The following is an 18,879-nucleotide window of genomic DNA, read 5'->3' as shown; positions in this document are numbered from 1 at the left end:
CAGCTGGTAACTTCCTGCAGCAGGGGAAAGGTGGAATACCAGCACCTTAAACTGGGTAGTCCTGATGAAAATTAGTGCAGATGAGGGGAGAGGCAAACATACCTGGAGGTTGTAACTAACACTATCTTTAGTGCATGTAGGGAGCTGCACAAGCAAAACTCAAGCCCCCAGTCACATGCAGTACACCGACCATCATCACCCTACACTCAAAGAAAAAAAAAAGACCAGGGGTGTCGAAGCTTTTTATCTTCACCCCTCCCTTCTTTCCAACTGCCACCTCATATCTAGCCGGCTTTTCCTCTGCACAGTCCTTGATTGTGTGCTTCCCACCCAGCTCCGTGCTTACCTTCAAAATTCGCTCTCTTTGAATCCCGACAACCTGGGTTCTATCCTGGACACAGCATTCAGACAGCTTCTGAATCAGTTTTACAGCACAGAAGGAGGTAATTTGTGTCTTTATCCTCTCTATGAAAGAGCTGTCCATAGTCCCATTTGCCTGCCTTTTTAAATCTCTCTCAAATATTTAACCCCATCCCTTTTAAAAACTATGATGGGTTCTGCTCTCACTGCAGTTTCTGGTAGGGCAATGCAGGGCTTTATTTTACTGGGCTTTGCCTGAAGCACTGAGCTACAATTGGTCTCGGTGCCATTGGCTATAGAGGGGAAAATAAGCCAGGGTTCCTGCAGCTTATCGATATCCAGCGACTCATGTTGGAAAGTGTTTTGGGGGTTGGGGGGTAGGGAGGCATCGGGTAAGGGTAGAATCAGGATTGGATGTGGTGCCTCTATTGGCTAATATCTTGCCAACATTACCGCTGAAGTTCACACAATAGCTAGTTAGCATGCATGGAGTCATACCCCAGCGAGGGTCAGTGTCTTGAGAAGAGAAAATTATGGGGGGCGGGGGAGGAGGAGGGAATTTGAAGTCTGAGCACTTAGGATTTGGAAAATAGTTCAATATCTCTGTTTATTTCAGACAAAGAAAGCTTGATCACGGACAGCGGGAAGTTGCACACACTCGACATCCTCCTAACACGCCTGAAAGCCCAGGGTCATCGAGTGCTCATTTACTCCCAGATGACGCGCATGATCGATCTGTTGGAGGTAAGGAATGAATAAAATTGCTGTTCAAATTACAAAAAGAAATACTCAACAGAACTGTGACAAAAATGATGCATTTTGTCTGGGGTTTGGTTTGGTGACTACCCCTTTAAAATTTGGTCATTGTGCAGTGAGTCAGCTGAAGCCAAAGGCCTGTCCCTGCACAACGTCGTAACGTTTGTTGTTCTAATCTCCCTGGTAACAGGATTGAGCAGGAGCCTCACGCAATTTTCAAATATAGACAGACTTTTGAATAGTTAGAGCTTGTTTTTGGGTGATGATTCCTTTTTAAATTTGAGTGGCTCGCTTTCAAAGTTCAAATAACTTTCTCCAAGATACAAAAAAAATCAATTCTAGGCAAAATAATGAGTTGATCGTTGGAAAATTTCATGAGAAGGGGCAATTTTAAAATCTCATAAGCCAAGAGGCTATTTGGAAAATCTCCATAGAGACAGATTCATCTTCCTGAAAGGAAAGAGAAATACTGTGTGCATAAGATTATTATCTGCAGAAGGCTTAGTTTTTGGAGAGAGTGCATACTCTACACAACCGCAGGCCGGCGCTCGGCTCCGCTGCAACCGCAGGCCGGCGCAGCCGCAGGCCGGCTTCGCCACAGCCGCAGGCCGGTGCCGCTGCAGGCTGGCACCTCGCCCACCTCGCTCGCTCTCTTTATGTCTGTATTATACTGTGCTTCCTTTTCAATGCTAATTCTTTTAGCATGCCCCTTGGGAGATGGTGTGTGCTCACTTGTCCGATCTTGTGGTATATGCTCCCAGCGGGCATGGATTTGTGACGTTCCACTGTACAGCTTTTAATTAGTGGCTCCTGCTAATTATCAGCACCCGTCTCCTCACTTGCTCAAATTAACAAATTACCTGCTCTAAACTGAGTTCATGATATCGGAGACAAGTCCAATCCTGTCCTTTTCTTATGGAAGGCTAATTTAATTTTAAAAAACCTAATATGGCCTGGTGGGCTGGCATTGTCCCTGTATAACAGAAAATATGGCAAAAAGCTGCAGGTCGATCTGAAGAGTCAGCGGGCTTTTTCTCAGCTGGTGGCATCAGCTGCGTCTTTGCAACATTTTATGTTCTTATTCTTGATCTATATCACAGTATTCCTTTTCACCCTCCCTCCATGCTGTTTATATCATGTACTTGCGTATTGGAACACATTTCTGTTAAAGGCACTATATGAATGCAAGTTGTGTATCACATGTCTGTACACTCCATTTAAAAAGCCGGTATGTGTGTTTGAAACTCTAATGTAAGGGCAGATGACAATTTACAACAGCATTCTATCGGTCTTAAACTGGCTGCTCAATCCCTGTCGACACCATACAAGGGTGTTGGGCTGTCTTTTTTTATTTGTTTCTGGGATGTGGGCCTCGCTGGCAAGGCCAGCATTTATTGCCCATCCCTAATTACCCTTGAGAAGGTGGTGGTGAGCCGCCTTCTTGAACCGCTGCAGTCAGTGTGGTGAGGGTACTCGCACAGTGCTGTTAGGGAGGGAGTTCCAGGATTTTGACCCAGCGATGATGAAGGAACAGCGACATATTCCCAAGTCAGGATGGTGTGTGACTTGGAGGTGGTGGTGTTCCCATGCACCTGCTGCCCTTGTCCTTCTAGGTGGAAGAGGTCGTGGGTTTGGGAGCTGCTGTCGAAGAAGCCTTGACGAGTTGCTGCAGTGCATCTTGTAGATGGTACACACTGCAGCCACAGTGCGCCGGTGGTGGAGGGAGTGAATGTTTAAGGTGGTGGATGGGGTGCCAATCAAGCGAGCTGGTTTGTCCTGGATGATGTCGAGCTTCTTGAGTGTTGTTGTTGACTTCAATTCTACGAGGGCTCCTTGATGCCACACTCGGTCAAATGCTGTCTTGATGTCAAGGGCAGTCACTCACCTCACCTCTGGAATTCAGCTCCTTTGTCCATGTTTGGACCAAGACTGTAATGAGGTCTGGAGCCGAGTGGTCTTGGCGGAACCCAAACTGAGCATCGGTGAGCAGGTTATTTATGAGTAAGTGCCGCTTGATAGCACTGTCGATGACCCCTTCCATCACTTTGCTGATGATTGAGAGTAGGCTGATGGAGCGGTAATTGGCTGGATTGGATTTGTCCTGCTTTTTGTGGACAGGACATACCTGGGCAGTTTTCCACATTGTCTAGTAGATGCCAGTGTTGTAGCTGTACTGGAACAGCTTGGCTAGAGGCGCGGTTTGTTCTGGATCGCAATTCTTTAGCATGACAGCCGGCATGTTGTTGGGGCCCATAGCCTTTGCTGTATCCAGTGCGCTCAGCCGTTTTTTGATATCACGTGGGGTGAATCGATTTGGCTGAAGACTGGCTTCTGTAATGGTGGGGACGTCAGGAGGAGGCCGATATGGATCATCCACTCGGCACTTCTGGCTGAAAATGATTGCAAACGCTTCAGCTTTGTCTTTTGCACTCACGTGATGGGCTCCATCATCATTGAGGATGGAGGTATTCTTGGAGCCGCCTCCTCCCATTAGTTGTTTAATGGTCCACCACCATTCACGACTGGATGTGGCAGGACTGCAGAGCTTTGATCTGATCCGTTGATTGTGGGATCACTTGGCTCTGTCTATAGCATGCTGCTTCCACTTTTTATACATGCATGTAGTCCTGTGTTGCAGCTTCCCCAGGTTGGCACCTCATTTTTAGGTATGCCTGGTGCTGCTCCTCTTCTGCACTCTTCATTGGTCCCCTGGCTTGATGGTAATGGTAGAGTGAGGGATGTGCCGGGCCATGAGATTACAGATTGTGGTGGAGTACAATTCTGTTGTTGATGGCCCACAGCGCCTCATGGAGTTTTGAATTGATAGATCTGTCCTGAATCTATCCCATTTAGCACGGTGGTAGTGCCACACAACACGATGGAGGGTGTCCTCAGTGTGAAGACAGGACTTCGTCTCCACAATGACTGTGCGGTGATCACTGCTACCAAAGTTGTCATGGACAGATGCATCTGTGACCGGTAGATTGGTGAGGACAAGTTAAGTAGGTTTTTACCTCGTGTTGGTTCTCTCACCACCTGCCGCAGGCCCAGTCTGACAGCTATGTCCTTCAGGACTCTGCCAGCTCGGTCAGTAGTGGTGCTAGAGTGGTTCTTGGTGATGGACATTGAAGTCTCCCACCCAGAGTACATTCTGTGCCCTTGCTACCCTCAGTGCTTCTTCCAAGTAGTGTTCAACATGGAGGAGTACTGATTCATCAGCTGAGGGCGATAGGTGGTAATCAGCAGGAGGTTTCCTTGCCCATGCTTGATCTGAAGTCAATGTTGCGGACTCCCAGGGCCACTCCTTCCCGACTGTATATCACTGTGCCGCCACCTCTGGTGGGTCTGCCCTGCCTGTGGGACAGGACATGCCCAGCGATGGAGGCGTCTGGGACATTGGCTGAAAAGTATGATTTTGTGAGGGTGACTGTCCGGCTGTCGCCTGACAAGTCTGTGGGACAGCTCTCCTAATTTTGACACAAGTCCCCAGCTGTCGGTGAGCAGGGTCGACTGGGCTGGGCGTGCCATTGTCGTCTTCGAAGCTGGTGCCGAGGTCGATGCCGGGTGGTCCGTCTTTTTTTTATTCTTGTTTTCTGTAGTGGTTTGTTACAACTAAGTGGCTTGCTAGACCATTTCAGAGGGCAGTTAAGAGTCAACCACATTGTTGTGGGTCTGGAGTCACATATAGGCCAGACTGGGTAAGGACAGCACATTTCCTTCCCTAATGGACATTAGTGAACCAGATAGGTTTTTACGACAATCCGATAGTTTCATGGTTACCATTACTGATACTAGCTTTTTGTTCCAGATTTGTGTGCTTATTGAATGACTTGATTTGATGTGATAGTCTGGTCGAGGCACTGCCAGCGGGAAAGAACACTTCCAGATAACGCCAGCCAATCTAGTGCATTGAATTTGCTTGTGGGTGTGAAATCAATGCTCTTCCCCCATAGCCCTGTATCAATCCCAAACTAATCCCAAACTAATCCCACTTTCCCACTCTCTCCCCATAGCCCTGTATCAATCCCACTGCTCATCTCCCCCATAGCCCTGTATCAATCTCAAACTAATCTCTCTGCCCTGCTCTCTCCCCATAGTCCTGTATCAATCCCAAACTAATCCCACTTTCCCACTCTCTCCCCATAGCCCTGTATCAATCCCACTGCCACTCTCTCCCCATAGCCCTGTATCAATCCCACTGCTCATCTCCCCCATAGCCCTGTATCAATCCCAAACTAATCCCACTGCCCTGCTCTCTCCCCACAGCTCTGTACCTTCCTCTGCTTTAAATATTTATCCACTTTTCCCTTAAAAGATGTAATTGTCTCTCCTTCAATCACTTGCTGTGGCAAAGCATTCGACAAGCCTCTGCATAAAGAAATTTCTCCTCGCCTCGCCTCCTCGCTTTATGACAATTTTAAATTGCTAACTCCTTATCACTGACTCCCCAACCAGAGGAAATGGCAATTCGCTATTCACGCTGCATAATTTAAAAAACCTCCATTAAATCTCATCGCCTGGTTTAAGAGTCAGTTTGTTAAAATTAGATCCAATATTAACAAAAGTTCCAGCCCCAGACGGCCATCATTTCAGTACACCACATAAAAATGCTATTGAGCTGTAGCCGGTTATATTGTTAGCTTTCTTTTATTGGCTAACAGGTTGGGTTCCTTTCACAAAGGCCCAGCTGATTTATTCCAGGACTGTGTATTCTCTTTGCCAAAAGGTGGCGGAGATTGTTGGAGGGGCAGCACTTGATGGTCAAAGTCTTCCCCTGTTGTATACTGGAGAAATAGTTTTGGGGATACTGTGATGTTTTTAAGCTTCGGGTCCATTTGCTGCAGAGCTGCTCCTTGATATCACTGATGTGAGATGACACATGTGTCAGAAGAACCCCCAGCAGCACAGGGGGCTGGGACTTTGGATTGGGTCCGTGAGGGAACCGCGTTAGCGACTGCATTTTCAGCTTGAGGAGGAGGGGGCTCTGAATCAGCTCTTGGGTGGGAGTTGCTTCTTTGCCTGTGACACCATGCAGCAGCCAGCAGGGTCCCAGTGTGGTGAGAAAGCAGAGGGTTTTAAGTAAGGTCAGAATACTCTCAGGGCAATATTTAGTTCAGTATAGATTTTGAAGAGAAGGTTCCTCCCACTCCCCACCCCTCAGCCTCCTCCCCTATCAAGGGTCAGTTATCAGTTTAGAAGAATGAGAGGTGATCTCATTGAAACACAAAAAATTCTTACAGGGCTTGACAGGGTAGATGCAGGGAGGTTGTTTCCCCTGGCTGCAAAGTCTAGAACCAGGGATCACTATCTCAGAATAAGAACATAAGAAACTGGAGCAGGAGGAGGCCAATCGGCCCCTCGAACCTGCTCCACCATTCAATAAGATCATGGCTGATCCAATCTTGGCCTCAACACCACTTTCCCGCTCTCTCCCCATACCCCTCGACTCCCTTGTAGTTCAAACGTCTTGTCAATCTCCGGCTTGAATATATTCAAGGCGGAGATAAGGGGTCGACCATTTAGGACTAGGATGAGGAGAAATTTCTTCACTCAGAGGGTAGTGAATCTTTGGAATTCTCTACCCCAGGGGCTGTGGAGGCTCAGTCGTTGAGTATATTCAAGGCAGAGAGCGATTTTTGGCTGTTAAGGAATCGAGGGATATGGGGAGGAAAGGGGAGATGTGATAGAAGATTAGCCATGATCTCATTGAATGGCGGAGCAGGCTCGAAGGGCCGTACGGTCTACTCCTGCTCCCATTTCTTATGTTCTTAGGTGAAGAAGCTAGGAAAACCCCACCAAAGGAGTTGCTTGTAACTATACACAGATAAAAGCGCTCACTCTGTAGGAGGTTCTTGCTATGCCAAGTTCCTGCATTCGCCACTGGAATTTAATCCAGAAAAGGCTTCTGGGTCCAATTGTGATTCAAAGCATGAAGTTTCATACTACTGGGCACTGAAATAACTGGGAGCTTGGAGGGACCTTGGGCAATCGCTGGATATATATTCCACTATAGTGAACCCTTAACAGAGGTACATGAATAAATAGGAGCTGGGAGGGTCCTTGGGCAATCGCTGGGTATATATTTCACTATAGTGAACCCTTAACAGAGGTACATGAATAAATGGGAGCTGGGAGGGTCCTTGGGCAATCGCTGGGTATATATTCCACTATAGTGAACCCTTAACAGAGGGTACATGAATAAATGGGAGCTGGGAGGGTCCTCGGGTAATCACTGAGTATATATTCCATCATAGTGAACCCTGGCAGGATTATCAAATGAAATTCATTATCTTGTGTCAATATACAAACTGCAGTAATAGATGGAAACAAATTACAGGCCAGTTAACGTTTTGTTACATATTTGTCACAGTTTCGATTGGGCGGGGGGGGGGGGGGTCTCTACCTGAACACCAGCCTATAACTCATTTTCTCTAGAAACCATTCGAACCCCTCGATTCGATTCCAGCCTGTAACTCACTCCCGGGTATCCGTTATTCTATATATAAACCATCCAAACCTCATGATTAGATTCCAGCCTGTAACTTACTCCCGGGTATCTGTTATTCTATATATTAAACCCCCTCCCCCGAACCCCTCGATTAGATTCCAGCCTGTAACTCACTTCTGGCTATCTTTTTTTATTAATGGTTCATGTGGGATGAAAAGGACCCAAAGTGGTTCAGCTGATCGCCTAAGTCTGATGTGTAGACACATTGGCCTGTATTTTGCAGTAAAAGTAATGGTGAGGCTATCGGCGCTCACTGTTATTAAAGAGTAAATCAGACAGCAACTTCCAATGACCGCACATGCGCAGGTAAACGTGGAAATCAAGATGTTGCTGCCCTGCTCTGCCACGAGCTGCGCTACACCGGTCCGTCACCGGCATTGAAACACACGGAACGTGTGACGTTGTGGTCGTTACCCACAGGGCACCCACTAAACATGCCTGAAAAAGTTAGTGCTTGTCCATTCCAGTGAATTTCTAACGCTGTGATAAATCTTAATTACTGCCAAACAACCTCTCTGGCACTGAAAATTAACTTTAACAAGGTGGAGTCTCATTCCATCAGATTTTAATTATTGTCGGAGATTGGCTTAGATGCTGTGTGCCTCAGTAAGGATTCTTCAATCTGATTGGTTGAGGAGACGCGCAGATGCTTGCCCTGTTCACACAGGTCTCAGATCCCCTGTAGAGGGTGCGGCACCAAAATGGATTTCTAATTACTGCAACTTCCAGTGCAAAAGCCCCTAAAACGTCTTTGGACACGTGTAAGTGGTTCGTTCGCCACTGACTGCAAAATCCGGGCTATTGTATCTTTCTGCTCGGAGTTGGAGAGCAACAAATTCCCATCTGAATGACTTTTGCTAATATTTACCACAGGAAAAACCAGATAAACAACAAAAATCCCAGATACGCAGATTGTGAATTCAGTAGAATATAATGGGAATCAGTGTGACCTTTTTCTAACCCAGGTTTCGATGCGAATCTTCTGATTCCCTGTAGATACCATGTCTTGTCAACAGAAACCGAATCCTTTTCATCTGGTCTATTGAGAAGCCTGTGTATGTTACGTGTAAATGTACATATACACAGTGGAGAATTACAGAATCTCTAACTTGCAGTGTTTAAGGCATAGGTGAGTTACTACGACTTGTACCAGGAGTGTTTAATTTTGTGTAAAGCTCTGGGCACTGTATGTATACAACAAGTCAAATTCTGTATCCTTTCTATATTGGAATAGTTTGGTTAGTTTTAACCGGTTTCAGTGTGGATTTGAGAGGTGGTGCTGAGTACTACATTAGGTGGTGTCCTGGGAGCTAGCTCAGGTGATGGCAATATACACCAAGCGTGCTGTATAAAGCTCACAGTGGGGTTAACCTGTGATAGCGCTGGGATAGCTTGTGTAGCTTCCAGGTAAACCATGTATCTGATCTACCAGTCTGTTCCTGCATCAAGCTGCTTTGACTTTAAAGCTACAGCTCACGCACAAGGCATGTAATAGCATGAATTCAAAGCTGTCGGCCTGTCTGTGGAAGTTTTATCGTCACTGAAGACCACACACAAACTTATTTTAATTTACAAAACCATCTACTTTGATCAGAAGCTATCATAAAAATCGCACTTCGAAGACTTGTCACGAGTGAATGCAAATGTTTGTACACCGCTGCTCTAACCCCGGCAGGCGTTAACCTGTGGGGCCCCAACTTGTATTAGATAATCAGAAATGTATCTTGTACACCTCTGTGTGCAGTGGGAAGCTTCACTAGTTGTAAATAGAGGCTGTGCAGTGGGAAGCTGCCCGGTAGCCTGTCTACTCCACCTGTGAGGAAGACCTGTTAACTGCAGGTTTTTTTTTAAAGATCATGTAGAATATACTGAGCATTGCACTAATCCTCTCTCTTCAAGACACTACCTGTAGCTGGGGTTTGACTCTACGAATGTTGGCAGCCTTCTGATCGCTCCCTGGTTGAGATAGGCTACATCAGCACAGGCTGGGTGCTTGTGCTCTTGTGTATGGCTTAGTGCTGCACTGGGTGGTGCCATCATTTGTCGTTATTGGGGAGTAGATGAAACAGTTTAACACTTAATTGCAGCACCAGCGAGATAAACAGTGACACAAACCTGAAGTCTATTTCAGTTCTGGTCTGGTTCCAGTGCAGTTACTCCAGTCTCATCACTATGCTGATGCGCATGGATATCCAGCTGACAGCTACACCATGCATATATCAGCACTGTTGCACCATACCAGCAGCAGGCTTTTCTCTCAATAAAAACACTAAATATATTCTCAAGTTTGTCATTGCTGACTGCGTAGAAAGATCGATCTGCTGCTGCCTCCAGTTGGCAACAGTGTGTGTGGGACAGTTGCTGTGAAATGACCTGAATACTGCAGCTTCTTCCAGCCTCCTGCAAGTCTCGCCAATAGCTGCTGCATGTTGACCATTTACTACACCCTTACTCTTCAATCCATTGACATTCTTGCTGCCCCCTCCACCCCACCCCCTGCTCTCCTATGTCTTCCCCTCTCCTCCATCACCCCTTTTCTGTTTTAAAACCCAAGTTTGGTGTCTCCTAATCCCTACTTTGATTTATTTTGCCTTTTCTCATACTCTTTAATCCTTGGTGCAGTCCTGTTCTGTGGGCTTTGGTCCTTCGCCTCAGTTTTTCCCACAGCTCATGCGATCACATTGGATTGTCACATTTAGAATGTTGTGCAAGTGATTTTATATATTTCTAAACCTAGATTAGCGATGGTGTGTTGAATGAGGCACGCTGAAGTTTATAGTTAAAATGACAAGTAAGCAACACTGACACATTTTATATGGTACCATGTTTGCCTGTAAAGCGGTCACTGAAGTGTTTGATGGTATGACGTGCTCGGACAGTTTCCTGGCGTGTTGAGGCTCTGTATAGCAGTACTAATAAAGGTTCTGCCGTTTCTCGGTTCTTATACAGGCATCTCCCATGGGCAATTTACGGCTCATGATTTCACACTCCTTTATTACAGTTTCATGGGTCCCACGGTAATTTCTGACCCCTGGATACGTGAGCGGACTCGCTTTGTATCCCATGTGTCTGATTGGAGCCGCTCCGTGCATATTTTTACTGTTCGTGTTGTGCACTGGGCTCTCTTCCGCCTACGCTGTCTAGCTGCCTTGGTTGGAAAGTTGCTTGCACTAACAGGAAGTGCCTGTACACTGTACTGGAGCAGGGGCTGGATATTCATGGCAAGATCCTGAGCCTGCTGTCGTTCCCAGTGACACACCTGTGAGTGTTGAGCCACGTCAGCAATTAGCACATCCTGAGATTAGACCCAAACCAAACTGCAATCGTCAGTCCAACTGATTGAACAAGTTCATTTAGAAAGCCTGTTGCCTAGTGACCCTGGCTCAGCATCTGCTTTCAAATGATTGCCCTCTGTCTCTTCCATCGGAGAGATTTTTTTAACCCTATGTGTACTTCACATATCTGTAGCTAACATGTAGCCACTCACTTTACATCAGGGAGCATGCCTGGAAGGGTGTGATTGGAATTGCACCGTTTGAGCCTGGCAAGTTTGTTCGTAATTTCAATCATTATTTTCTAATGCATGTATTCAAAATAATCCTGGTTTAAGCCAGTGCACGATTTAACCAACACTTTGAATACCACACTGTGAGAAAACTTCTAGGAGTAATGAGTACCCAGTAAGGTATCAGTACATGTAATGACACCAATGCGAACCAGTGCCATTTACTCCTGTAGTGTTAGTAACAATTCCAGGCCCGATCCACTGTCTTGGACATGTAACACTTTCAGTGAAGCTCCTCTACTCATCCTTACAGCCAAGTAAGTACAGATCTAGTGATTGTTCATGGATGAATAGACATCAAGGAGCTGGCTCCCGTGGATTTGTGCCCCAGCAAGTGTCTGCGCCTTCGGGCAAGGAGGGCATAAAGGCTAGTCGGGCGGGGGAGGAGAAACAAGTGCCATGTGACATCAGAGCAGAAAGAGTGACAAAAGAAAGAAGGAACTTGCATTTATATGGTGCCTTTCACAACCTCGGGACGTCCCAAAGCTCTTTACAGCCAATGGAGTACATTTTGAAGTCACTGTTGTAATATAAGCAGCCAAAAGGCATTCAAGTTCTCAGCTGACACACAGACTTCATACTGTCCAGGCGAGGCAGAAACCTACAGCCTGGTACTGATGCAGAGACTGATCCTTATGCTGATGTACCATAGGAAGAACCAGACAGTACACAAATGAGGAGCTGCTGAGTCCTGGCACCTTCAGGTCAGTACCATGCAGATAGATGTACACTGGTGTGAATGAAGTGCAGCACCTTACACAACCTCAGGACATCTCAAAGCACTTTATAGCCAATGAAGTACTTTTGAAGTGTAGTGACTGTTGTAATGTGAGAAACGTGGCGGCCAATTTGCGCACAGCAAGTTCCCATAAACAGCAGTGTGATAATGACCAGATAATCTGTTATAGTGATGTTGGTTGAAGGATAAATATTGGCCAGGACACCGGAGAGAACACCCCTGCTCTTGTAAGAAAGTGATCTTTTACACCTGCTTGAGAGGACAGACGTGGCCTCGATTTAACATCTCATCAGAAAGACGGCACCTCCAACAGTGTGCAGCACTCCCTCAATACCACGTTGGAGTGTCGGCATGGATTATGTGCTCCAGTCTCTGGAGTGGGACTTGAACCCAGAATCTTCTGACTCGGGAGAATGCTCCCATTGAACCAAAACTGAGATCTAACCCTGTCTGCGCAGGACATTGGGATACAAAACTGAGATATAACCCTGTCTGCGCAGGACATTGGGATACAAAACTGAGATCTAACCCTGTCTGCGCAGGACATTGGGATACAAAACTGAGATATAACCCTGTCTGCGCAGGACATTGGGATGCAAAACTGAGATATAACCCTGTCTGCGCAGGACATTGGGATACAAAACTGAGATCTAACCCTGTCTGCGCAGGACATTGGGATGCAAAATGTCACACAGTAGACCCTTGGCAGAAGCAAAGTCCATGTCAACAAATATGGTCACCTGGAAATAGATCTAATGAGCAAATGAGTGCTTGGGGCCCCCGAACAGGAATTGAGACAAGTCAACAACAGTTCCTGTTCTACAATTCTCTGTCTCCAATCATGACCTGAGTCATTCACAGATTGAGTGGAGGGGATCGTTGTAATTTTACTGAGAAGAGTAACTAGGATGATCCTGGGACTCTCGGTTACCAGGAGAGACTCACAGAGCTGAATTGTGTTTTATTTGGCGACATCATCCGAAAACACAGCGCCAGTTTCCACATGTACGCTGACGACACCCAGCTCTACCTCAATTACCTCTTCTCTCGACCCTCCACGGTGTCTAAATTGTCAGACTGCTTGTCCGACATACAGTTCTGGAGGAGCAAAAATTTTCTCCAATTAAATATTGGGAAGACCGAAACCATTGTTTTTGGTCCCTGCCACAAACTGCGTTCCCTAGCCACTGACTCCATCCCTCTCCCTAACATCTGTCTGAGGCTGAACCACACTGTTTGCAACCTTGGTGTCATATTTGACCCCGAAATGAGCTTCCGACCACATCCGCAGCATAACTAAGACCGCCTACGTCCACCTCCGTAACATTGCCCGTCTCCGCCCTTGTCTCACCTCATCCGCTGCTGAAACCCTCATCCATGCCTGTTACCTCTAGACTTGACTTGACTAGACACACTCCTGGCTGGCCTCCCACATTTCACCCTACATAAACTTGAGGTCATCCAAAACTCGGCTGCCCGTGTCCTAACTCGCACCAAATCCTGTTCGCCCATCACCCCGTGCTCGCTGACTTACATTGGCTCCCGGTTAAGCAGAGCCTCGATTTCAACATTCTCCTCCTTGTTTTCAAATCCCTCCATGGCCTCGCCCCTTCCTATCTCTGTAATCTCCTTCAGCCCCACAACCCCCCGAGATATCTGCGCTCCTCTAATTCTGCCCTCTTGAGCATCCCTGATTATAATCGCTGAACCTTTGGTGGCCGTGCCTTCTGTTACCTGGGCCCTAAGCTCTGGAATTCCCTGCCTCGCTTACTTCTCTTTCCTCCTTTAGACGCCCCTTAAAACATACCTCTTTGACCAAGCTTTTGGTCACCTGTCCTAATTTATCCTTATATGGCTAGGTGTCAAATTTTTAATCTTAAAATACTCCAGTGCAGCGCCTTGGGACGTTTTACTATGTTAAAGATGCTATACAAATACAAGTAGTTGTTTATCTGCTGGGGAATCGAACCCAAGTCATGTGCTGACGGGTACAGATAATTTAGGTGGAAGCAGGCCATTTGACTTGCACGGTGAGCACAGAACTCGAGGACACTGGTTTAAAATAAATGTCTTAATGAGCCTGGAGATTAGAGTGGGCGTATTCCCCGCAGAGCGAGAGTGTTGAACGGACTCAGAGCAGCAGCTTGTGCTGAGGGGGCCAATTCGCTCCGAGAGTAGCCACATAAATGTGGTTGGGAACTGGAACAGACTGAGGCGATGAAAAGCTCCACTGATCAGGTGTAACGTGTGCTGGTGGGGGTGCGGTGATTGGGTGGCAAAGTAATCCAGCAATTGGCAAACTACAGTTGACAAGATGAATAAAGAATTGAGAAAAGAAGAATGGTAACACTGGTCAAAACCGATTCAGAAGCGATATTGGCTAAAGGTATCCAGTGTTGTTGCGAGAATTTCAGTAAATTCTAAGTGAAGGAGTGTAGAATGTACCCACTAACACTGGAAAAATATCCTGCATTACAATGATAGATTCTGTCTTTCCAAACTTGTGTCTGGAGCGAGCACTTGGTACAGGTGGGTATAGGTCTGTCGCTGTATAGCATTGGAGGAAGGAGCAGTTTGAGATGATGAATTAAGTCTATCCTTGTAAACTACTGCCCCATCTCCGATCTCCATTTTCTATCAAGCCCTTGAACATGTTGTTGCCTCGCTAATCCGTCCTCGACACAAACTCTGTTTCCTAGCCACCAACTCCATCCCTCTCCCTGGCCACTGTCTGAGGCTGAAGCAGATTGCTCGCACCCTCAGCGTACTATTTGATCCTGAGATGAGCTTCCGACCCCATATGCTCTCCACCACAAAGACCGCCTACTTCCATCTCTGTAATATCACCTGTTTCTGTTCCTGCCTCAGCCCATTTGTTGCTAAAACCCTCATCTATGCTTTAGTTACTTCCAGACCCGACTATGCCAATGCTCTCCTGGCCAGCCCCCATCTTCCATCATCGGCCCATCTGTAAACTTGAACTCATCCAAAACTCTGCTGCCTGTATCCTAACTCGCACCAAGTCCCGTTCTCCCATCACCCTAATGCTCGCTGACCTACATTGGCTCCCTGTCCAGCAACGCCGCAGATTTAAAGTTCTCATCCTTGTGTCCAAATCTCTCCATGGCCTCTCTAACCTCCTCCAGTCCTACAATCCTCTGAGATCTCTGCGCTCCTCCAATTTTGGCCTCTTGTGCATCCCCGGTGACCTTTGCTCCACCATTGGCGGCCGTGCCTTCAGCTGCCTGGGCCCCAAGCTCTGGAATTCCCTCCCTAAACCTCTCCGCCTCTCAAAGTCTCCCTCTCCTTTAAGATGCTCCTTCAAACCCACCTCTTGCTCTCCTAGTATCTAGTTATGTGGCTTGGTGTCAAATTTTGTCCTATAACACTCCTCTGAAGCGCCTTGGGGTGTTTTACTATGTTAAAGGTGCTATATAAATGCAAGTTGTTCAAAGGCATCAGGCTCTGGAGCCTATAGGTAATGTGTGATTATTTTTCTCCCCCCCCCCCCCAGCCACCAGGTTTCTCCTCTCTTTCCCCCCCCCCCCCCCCCCCCCCCCAACCCACACACCCAGTGGTGTGACCTAGGCACCACGATGATCAGTGACATCACTGTTAAATACAGAATATCTAACTTTTTGTGGTTATTGAGTTGTGTGATGACAATCAGTCTGAACAGCCTGTGTGCATTATCACAGTGGAAAAGAATGGATGTAATTACTTCAGGTTTTACATAAACCAGTATCAGAACAAGGCATTACTGTCAAACCGATCTCTTTGTTACATTTCCTATCCCAAGTGTGGGAATCTAGCCAGCAACATAATGGGATCAATGCTTACATAGCAAGCTTCCAGTAAAAACAGACTTGATTCCCTAACTCAGCTCGCCTCACGTCACAGGGACTCTTAATGCACCTTGACGTGTAGAAAGAAACTTCATTCCTACACACTCCCTCAGCAAATACATTCCTGCACACAATACCTAATCACATCTGACCTGGAGATCTGCAGAGCCTGTAGCTTGCACACTTTCAGGAGGTAAATGCTGTAACTCACTGGCAATTAATAGGAAGTTTGATTGCAAACCACTGCATTTAATAGTTTTCACTGTCCAGGTCTAATCCCCAACAGCATTTGTGTGCATCACCTTCAGCAAGGTGCTGTGGAGCATCGCATGAGGCAGAACTGGGGTAACAGCGCAGTGTGGATGCAGGGATCGTTGGGTCTGTGGGGAGGGTGCGGGGAGCAGCGATGGGTCTGTGGGGAGCAGCGATGGGTCTGTGGGGAGGGTGTGGGAATCCTGCACCATATCTTGCTCCAAGTGCCACTCGCATATCACCACTGTGCTCACTCACCTACATTGGCTCCTGATCCCTTTTCATCTCGAGCTTAAAATTTTCAACCTTGTATTAAAATCTCTTGCCCCTCTTTATCTCTGTAACCTTCTCTAGCCCTGCAACACTCCGAGAACTTTGTGTTTCTGCAACTCTGCTCTTGTGAATCGCAGAATTCCTTCTCCCCTCCATCGGCAGCCGTGCCTTCAGCCTCCAAGGCCTTTACCTCCGGATTCCCCCTTTACACCTCTCTCTCCTCCTTTAAGACCCTCCTTAAAAGTCATCTTTATGACCAAATTTTTAGTCGCCTGTCCTTGTATCTTTCTCTTTGGTTCAGTGTAAATTTTTGTCTGATTAGGCCTGTGAAGTGCCTTGGGCATTTTTCTACGTTGAAGGAGCTATGTAAATGCAAGTTGTTGGGCTGTAAGAAATGAAACATGACCAGGATTCATCTGTTGATCGGTGCTGGAAAGGTCAGAAGTCACTTGAGAACAGGGTCAGCTGTGCCCCCTTTGATAGAAAATCTCGATAATTATGGATGAGGCGCCATTTGGCCCATCTTCGTTCATCCATCCAGAGAGACCCTAACCTCTTCACACTACAGCAAATTTAGGGATTTGGGGTCAATTAGAAATGCTCCCAGGGCATGCTGTGGATCGGTGGGCTAGATGGCCCAAACCTGCCTGGAACTGTTACCGTGTAAACGACATCAGGGTCTTCAGCTCCACCACTCTGAGTCCATGACTTGTGTCCTTCCTGGTACATTGGCCCTGAATCCTGTTTGACGTTCACTGTCTAGGTTCACACATGAAGAATGGAGGAAACCGGACAAGAGATGGACCTGATTTGCAATCTTTTTAAGTTTAGCCCAATCTTGAGCTGGGAATTGGATCTGATCAATTTGCTTGTGCTGGAAGAGAACTGAGATGGGGAGATTGTGTTCTCTTCCATTCCCAGATAGTGATGGACAGAAGATGGCAGGTTATATTAGGAGCCCTACCATGAGCCTGGCAGCTTGTTTTATAGTCGAGCTGCTGCAGTCTTCTCACACCTGATGGGCACTGTTTAATTCTTCAGACTGGGTCGAGCCAACCAAAGGGGATCCTGTCTCTTTAAGCTGCCGATGAATTATTCAGATTGATGCTGTGTTGGACGAGCAAGTGAGCAGAGGATCTGGTTCAAGTTGCTGCTGGAAGTGCAATGTCAGCTTGTGTCAAAATCCAGCAACAATCTGGAAAATCAGCAATTAAAGGGATGTATCAGCTGGTGTGTGGCCAGCTACCATTAGGCAGGTGTGTGCTCGCAAACAAAAGAGATGGAGTGGCTTCAGCATAGCAAGGGGAGGGGGGAGGCAGTGGAGCACAGGGCTGGACAGGATCAGTCAGTAAACAGGCTCCAGCTGCAGTTGTTGGCCAGAAGTCCTCTCGGCTTGATCAGCGCCATGGCAACATGAACATTGTGCTCAGCAATCAGCACCAGTCTTGCGGCCAGTCCACCCCCCCCCCCCCCAACCCCCAAGAGGCAAGGCACCCCCACTGTAAAACAAGATTGAGACCATGTATTTATAATGTGACTGCCAACTGCTGTGGGCGCAATGTGTGCTGAGAGAAACATCGAATCATTGCCAAGCCATGCACCCATTGTCACTCGGGTGGAGGTTCAATGTACAAGGGAATGAAGCTCGCCACCTTGGTGATCTAATGGCAGGCCACTGGGACCTATCATGTAGGCTTATAGGCCAATCTGTTTCACCAAATGCACATAGGACCAGTGACATTTCTAGACCAGTTGACACTGAACTAGAGCTATGTGGGAGAGATCAGGACTACAGGGGGATTATTAAAACAGAATATACTAATGTGCTCCGCATGGGAGCTGTAGGGCAACAGTTCCACTGTCACAGCCCAGGGTGAGCATGACTGTATGAGTGAAACCCCCATTGTAGTAGTGTTACTACTACAACAACTTGCATTTATACAGCTGCTTTAACATCGTAAAATGTCCCAAGGCACTTCACGAACGTAATCAGACAACATTTGACACTGAACCAATTTGACAGCCGTGGCTTAGTTAGTAGCACTCTCGCTTGAGTCAGAAGGTTGTGGGTTCAAGTCCCACTTCAGAGACTTGAGCGCAAAAATCTTGTCTGACATTCCTTCAGCCCTGCACTACCAGAGTATAAATGGACCTGTATCGATCCTAGCCTTATTCCTGTGGGCCCTTGCTATTTTTCCACAGGGCAAAGAGATGAGATTCGCTCTGCACCAGCACTGTCAAAGAACAGTCTGTTGCTTGTTTGCTTGCCCTGCAGGAAAAGGAGGAAAGATGCGTGGTGCAGATTGTAGAATCCACTTCCCCTTTTCAGCAAACAGTACATAATCTTCCCTAATATCAACAGAAAATGCTGGAAACACTCAGCAGGTCAGGCAGCATCGTGGAGAGAGAAAAACCCCATGTTCTCTGTCCTGTCAGGAAGGTGCTTACCAGTGCTAGGATATTCAAGACCAAGATAGAACATTCAAGACAGAGATCGATAGATTTTTGAATATTAAGGGAATCAAGGGGATAGTACGGGAAGGTGGAGATGAGGTAGAAGATCAGCCATGATCTTATTGAA

The 18,879-nt window shown here is 46.9% G+C and overlaps 1 protein-coding gene across 1 annotated transcript in view; it reads left to right on the top strand.

The window, feature by feature from the left end:
* Window positions 1–957: 957 nt before the first annotated feature.
* Window positions 958–18,879, top strand: part of LOC147109723 (chromatin-remodeling ATPase INO80-like) — a 45,398-nt gene continuing 27,476 nt past the window's right edge. The window contains exon 1 of the mRNA XM_086003841.1: window positions 958–1,104. Within this exon, the coding sequence (XP_085859967.1) occupies window positions 1,078–1,104 (27 nt within the window). The 5' untranslated portion in view covers window positions 958–1,077. The remainder of the gene's footprint in view (window positions 1,105–18,879) is intronic.

The sequence above is a fragment of the Somniosus microcephalus genome, chromosome 12 (assembly GCF_052327205.1).
Source record: "Somniosus microcephalus isolate GS21.2 chromosome 12, FLI_Smic_1.0, whole genome shotgun sequence".
NCBI lineage: Eukaryota > Metazoa > Chordata > Chondrichthyes > Squaliformes > Somniosidae > Somniosus > Somniosus microcephalus.
Note: the sequence above shows the minus strand (reverse complement) of the source record. Positions and strands in the feature narration are given on the sequence as shown.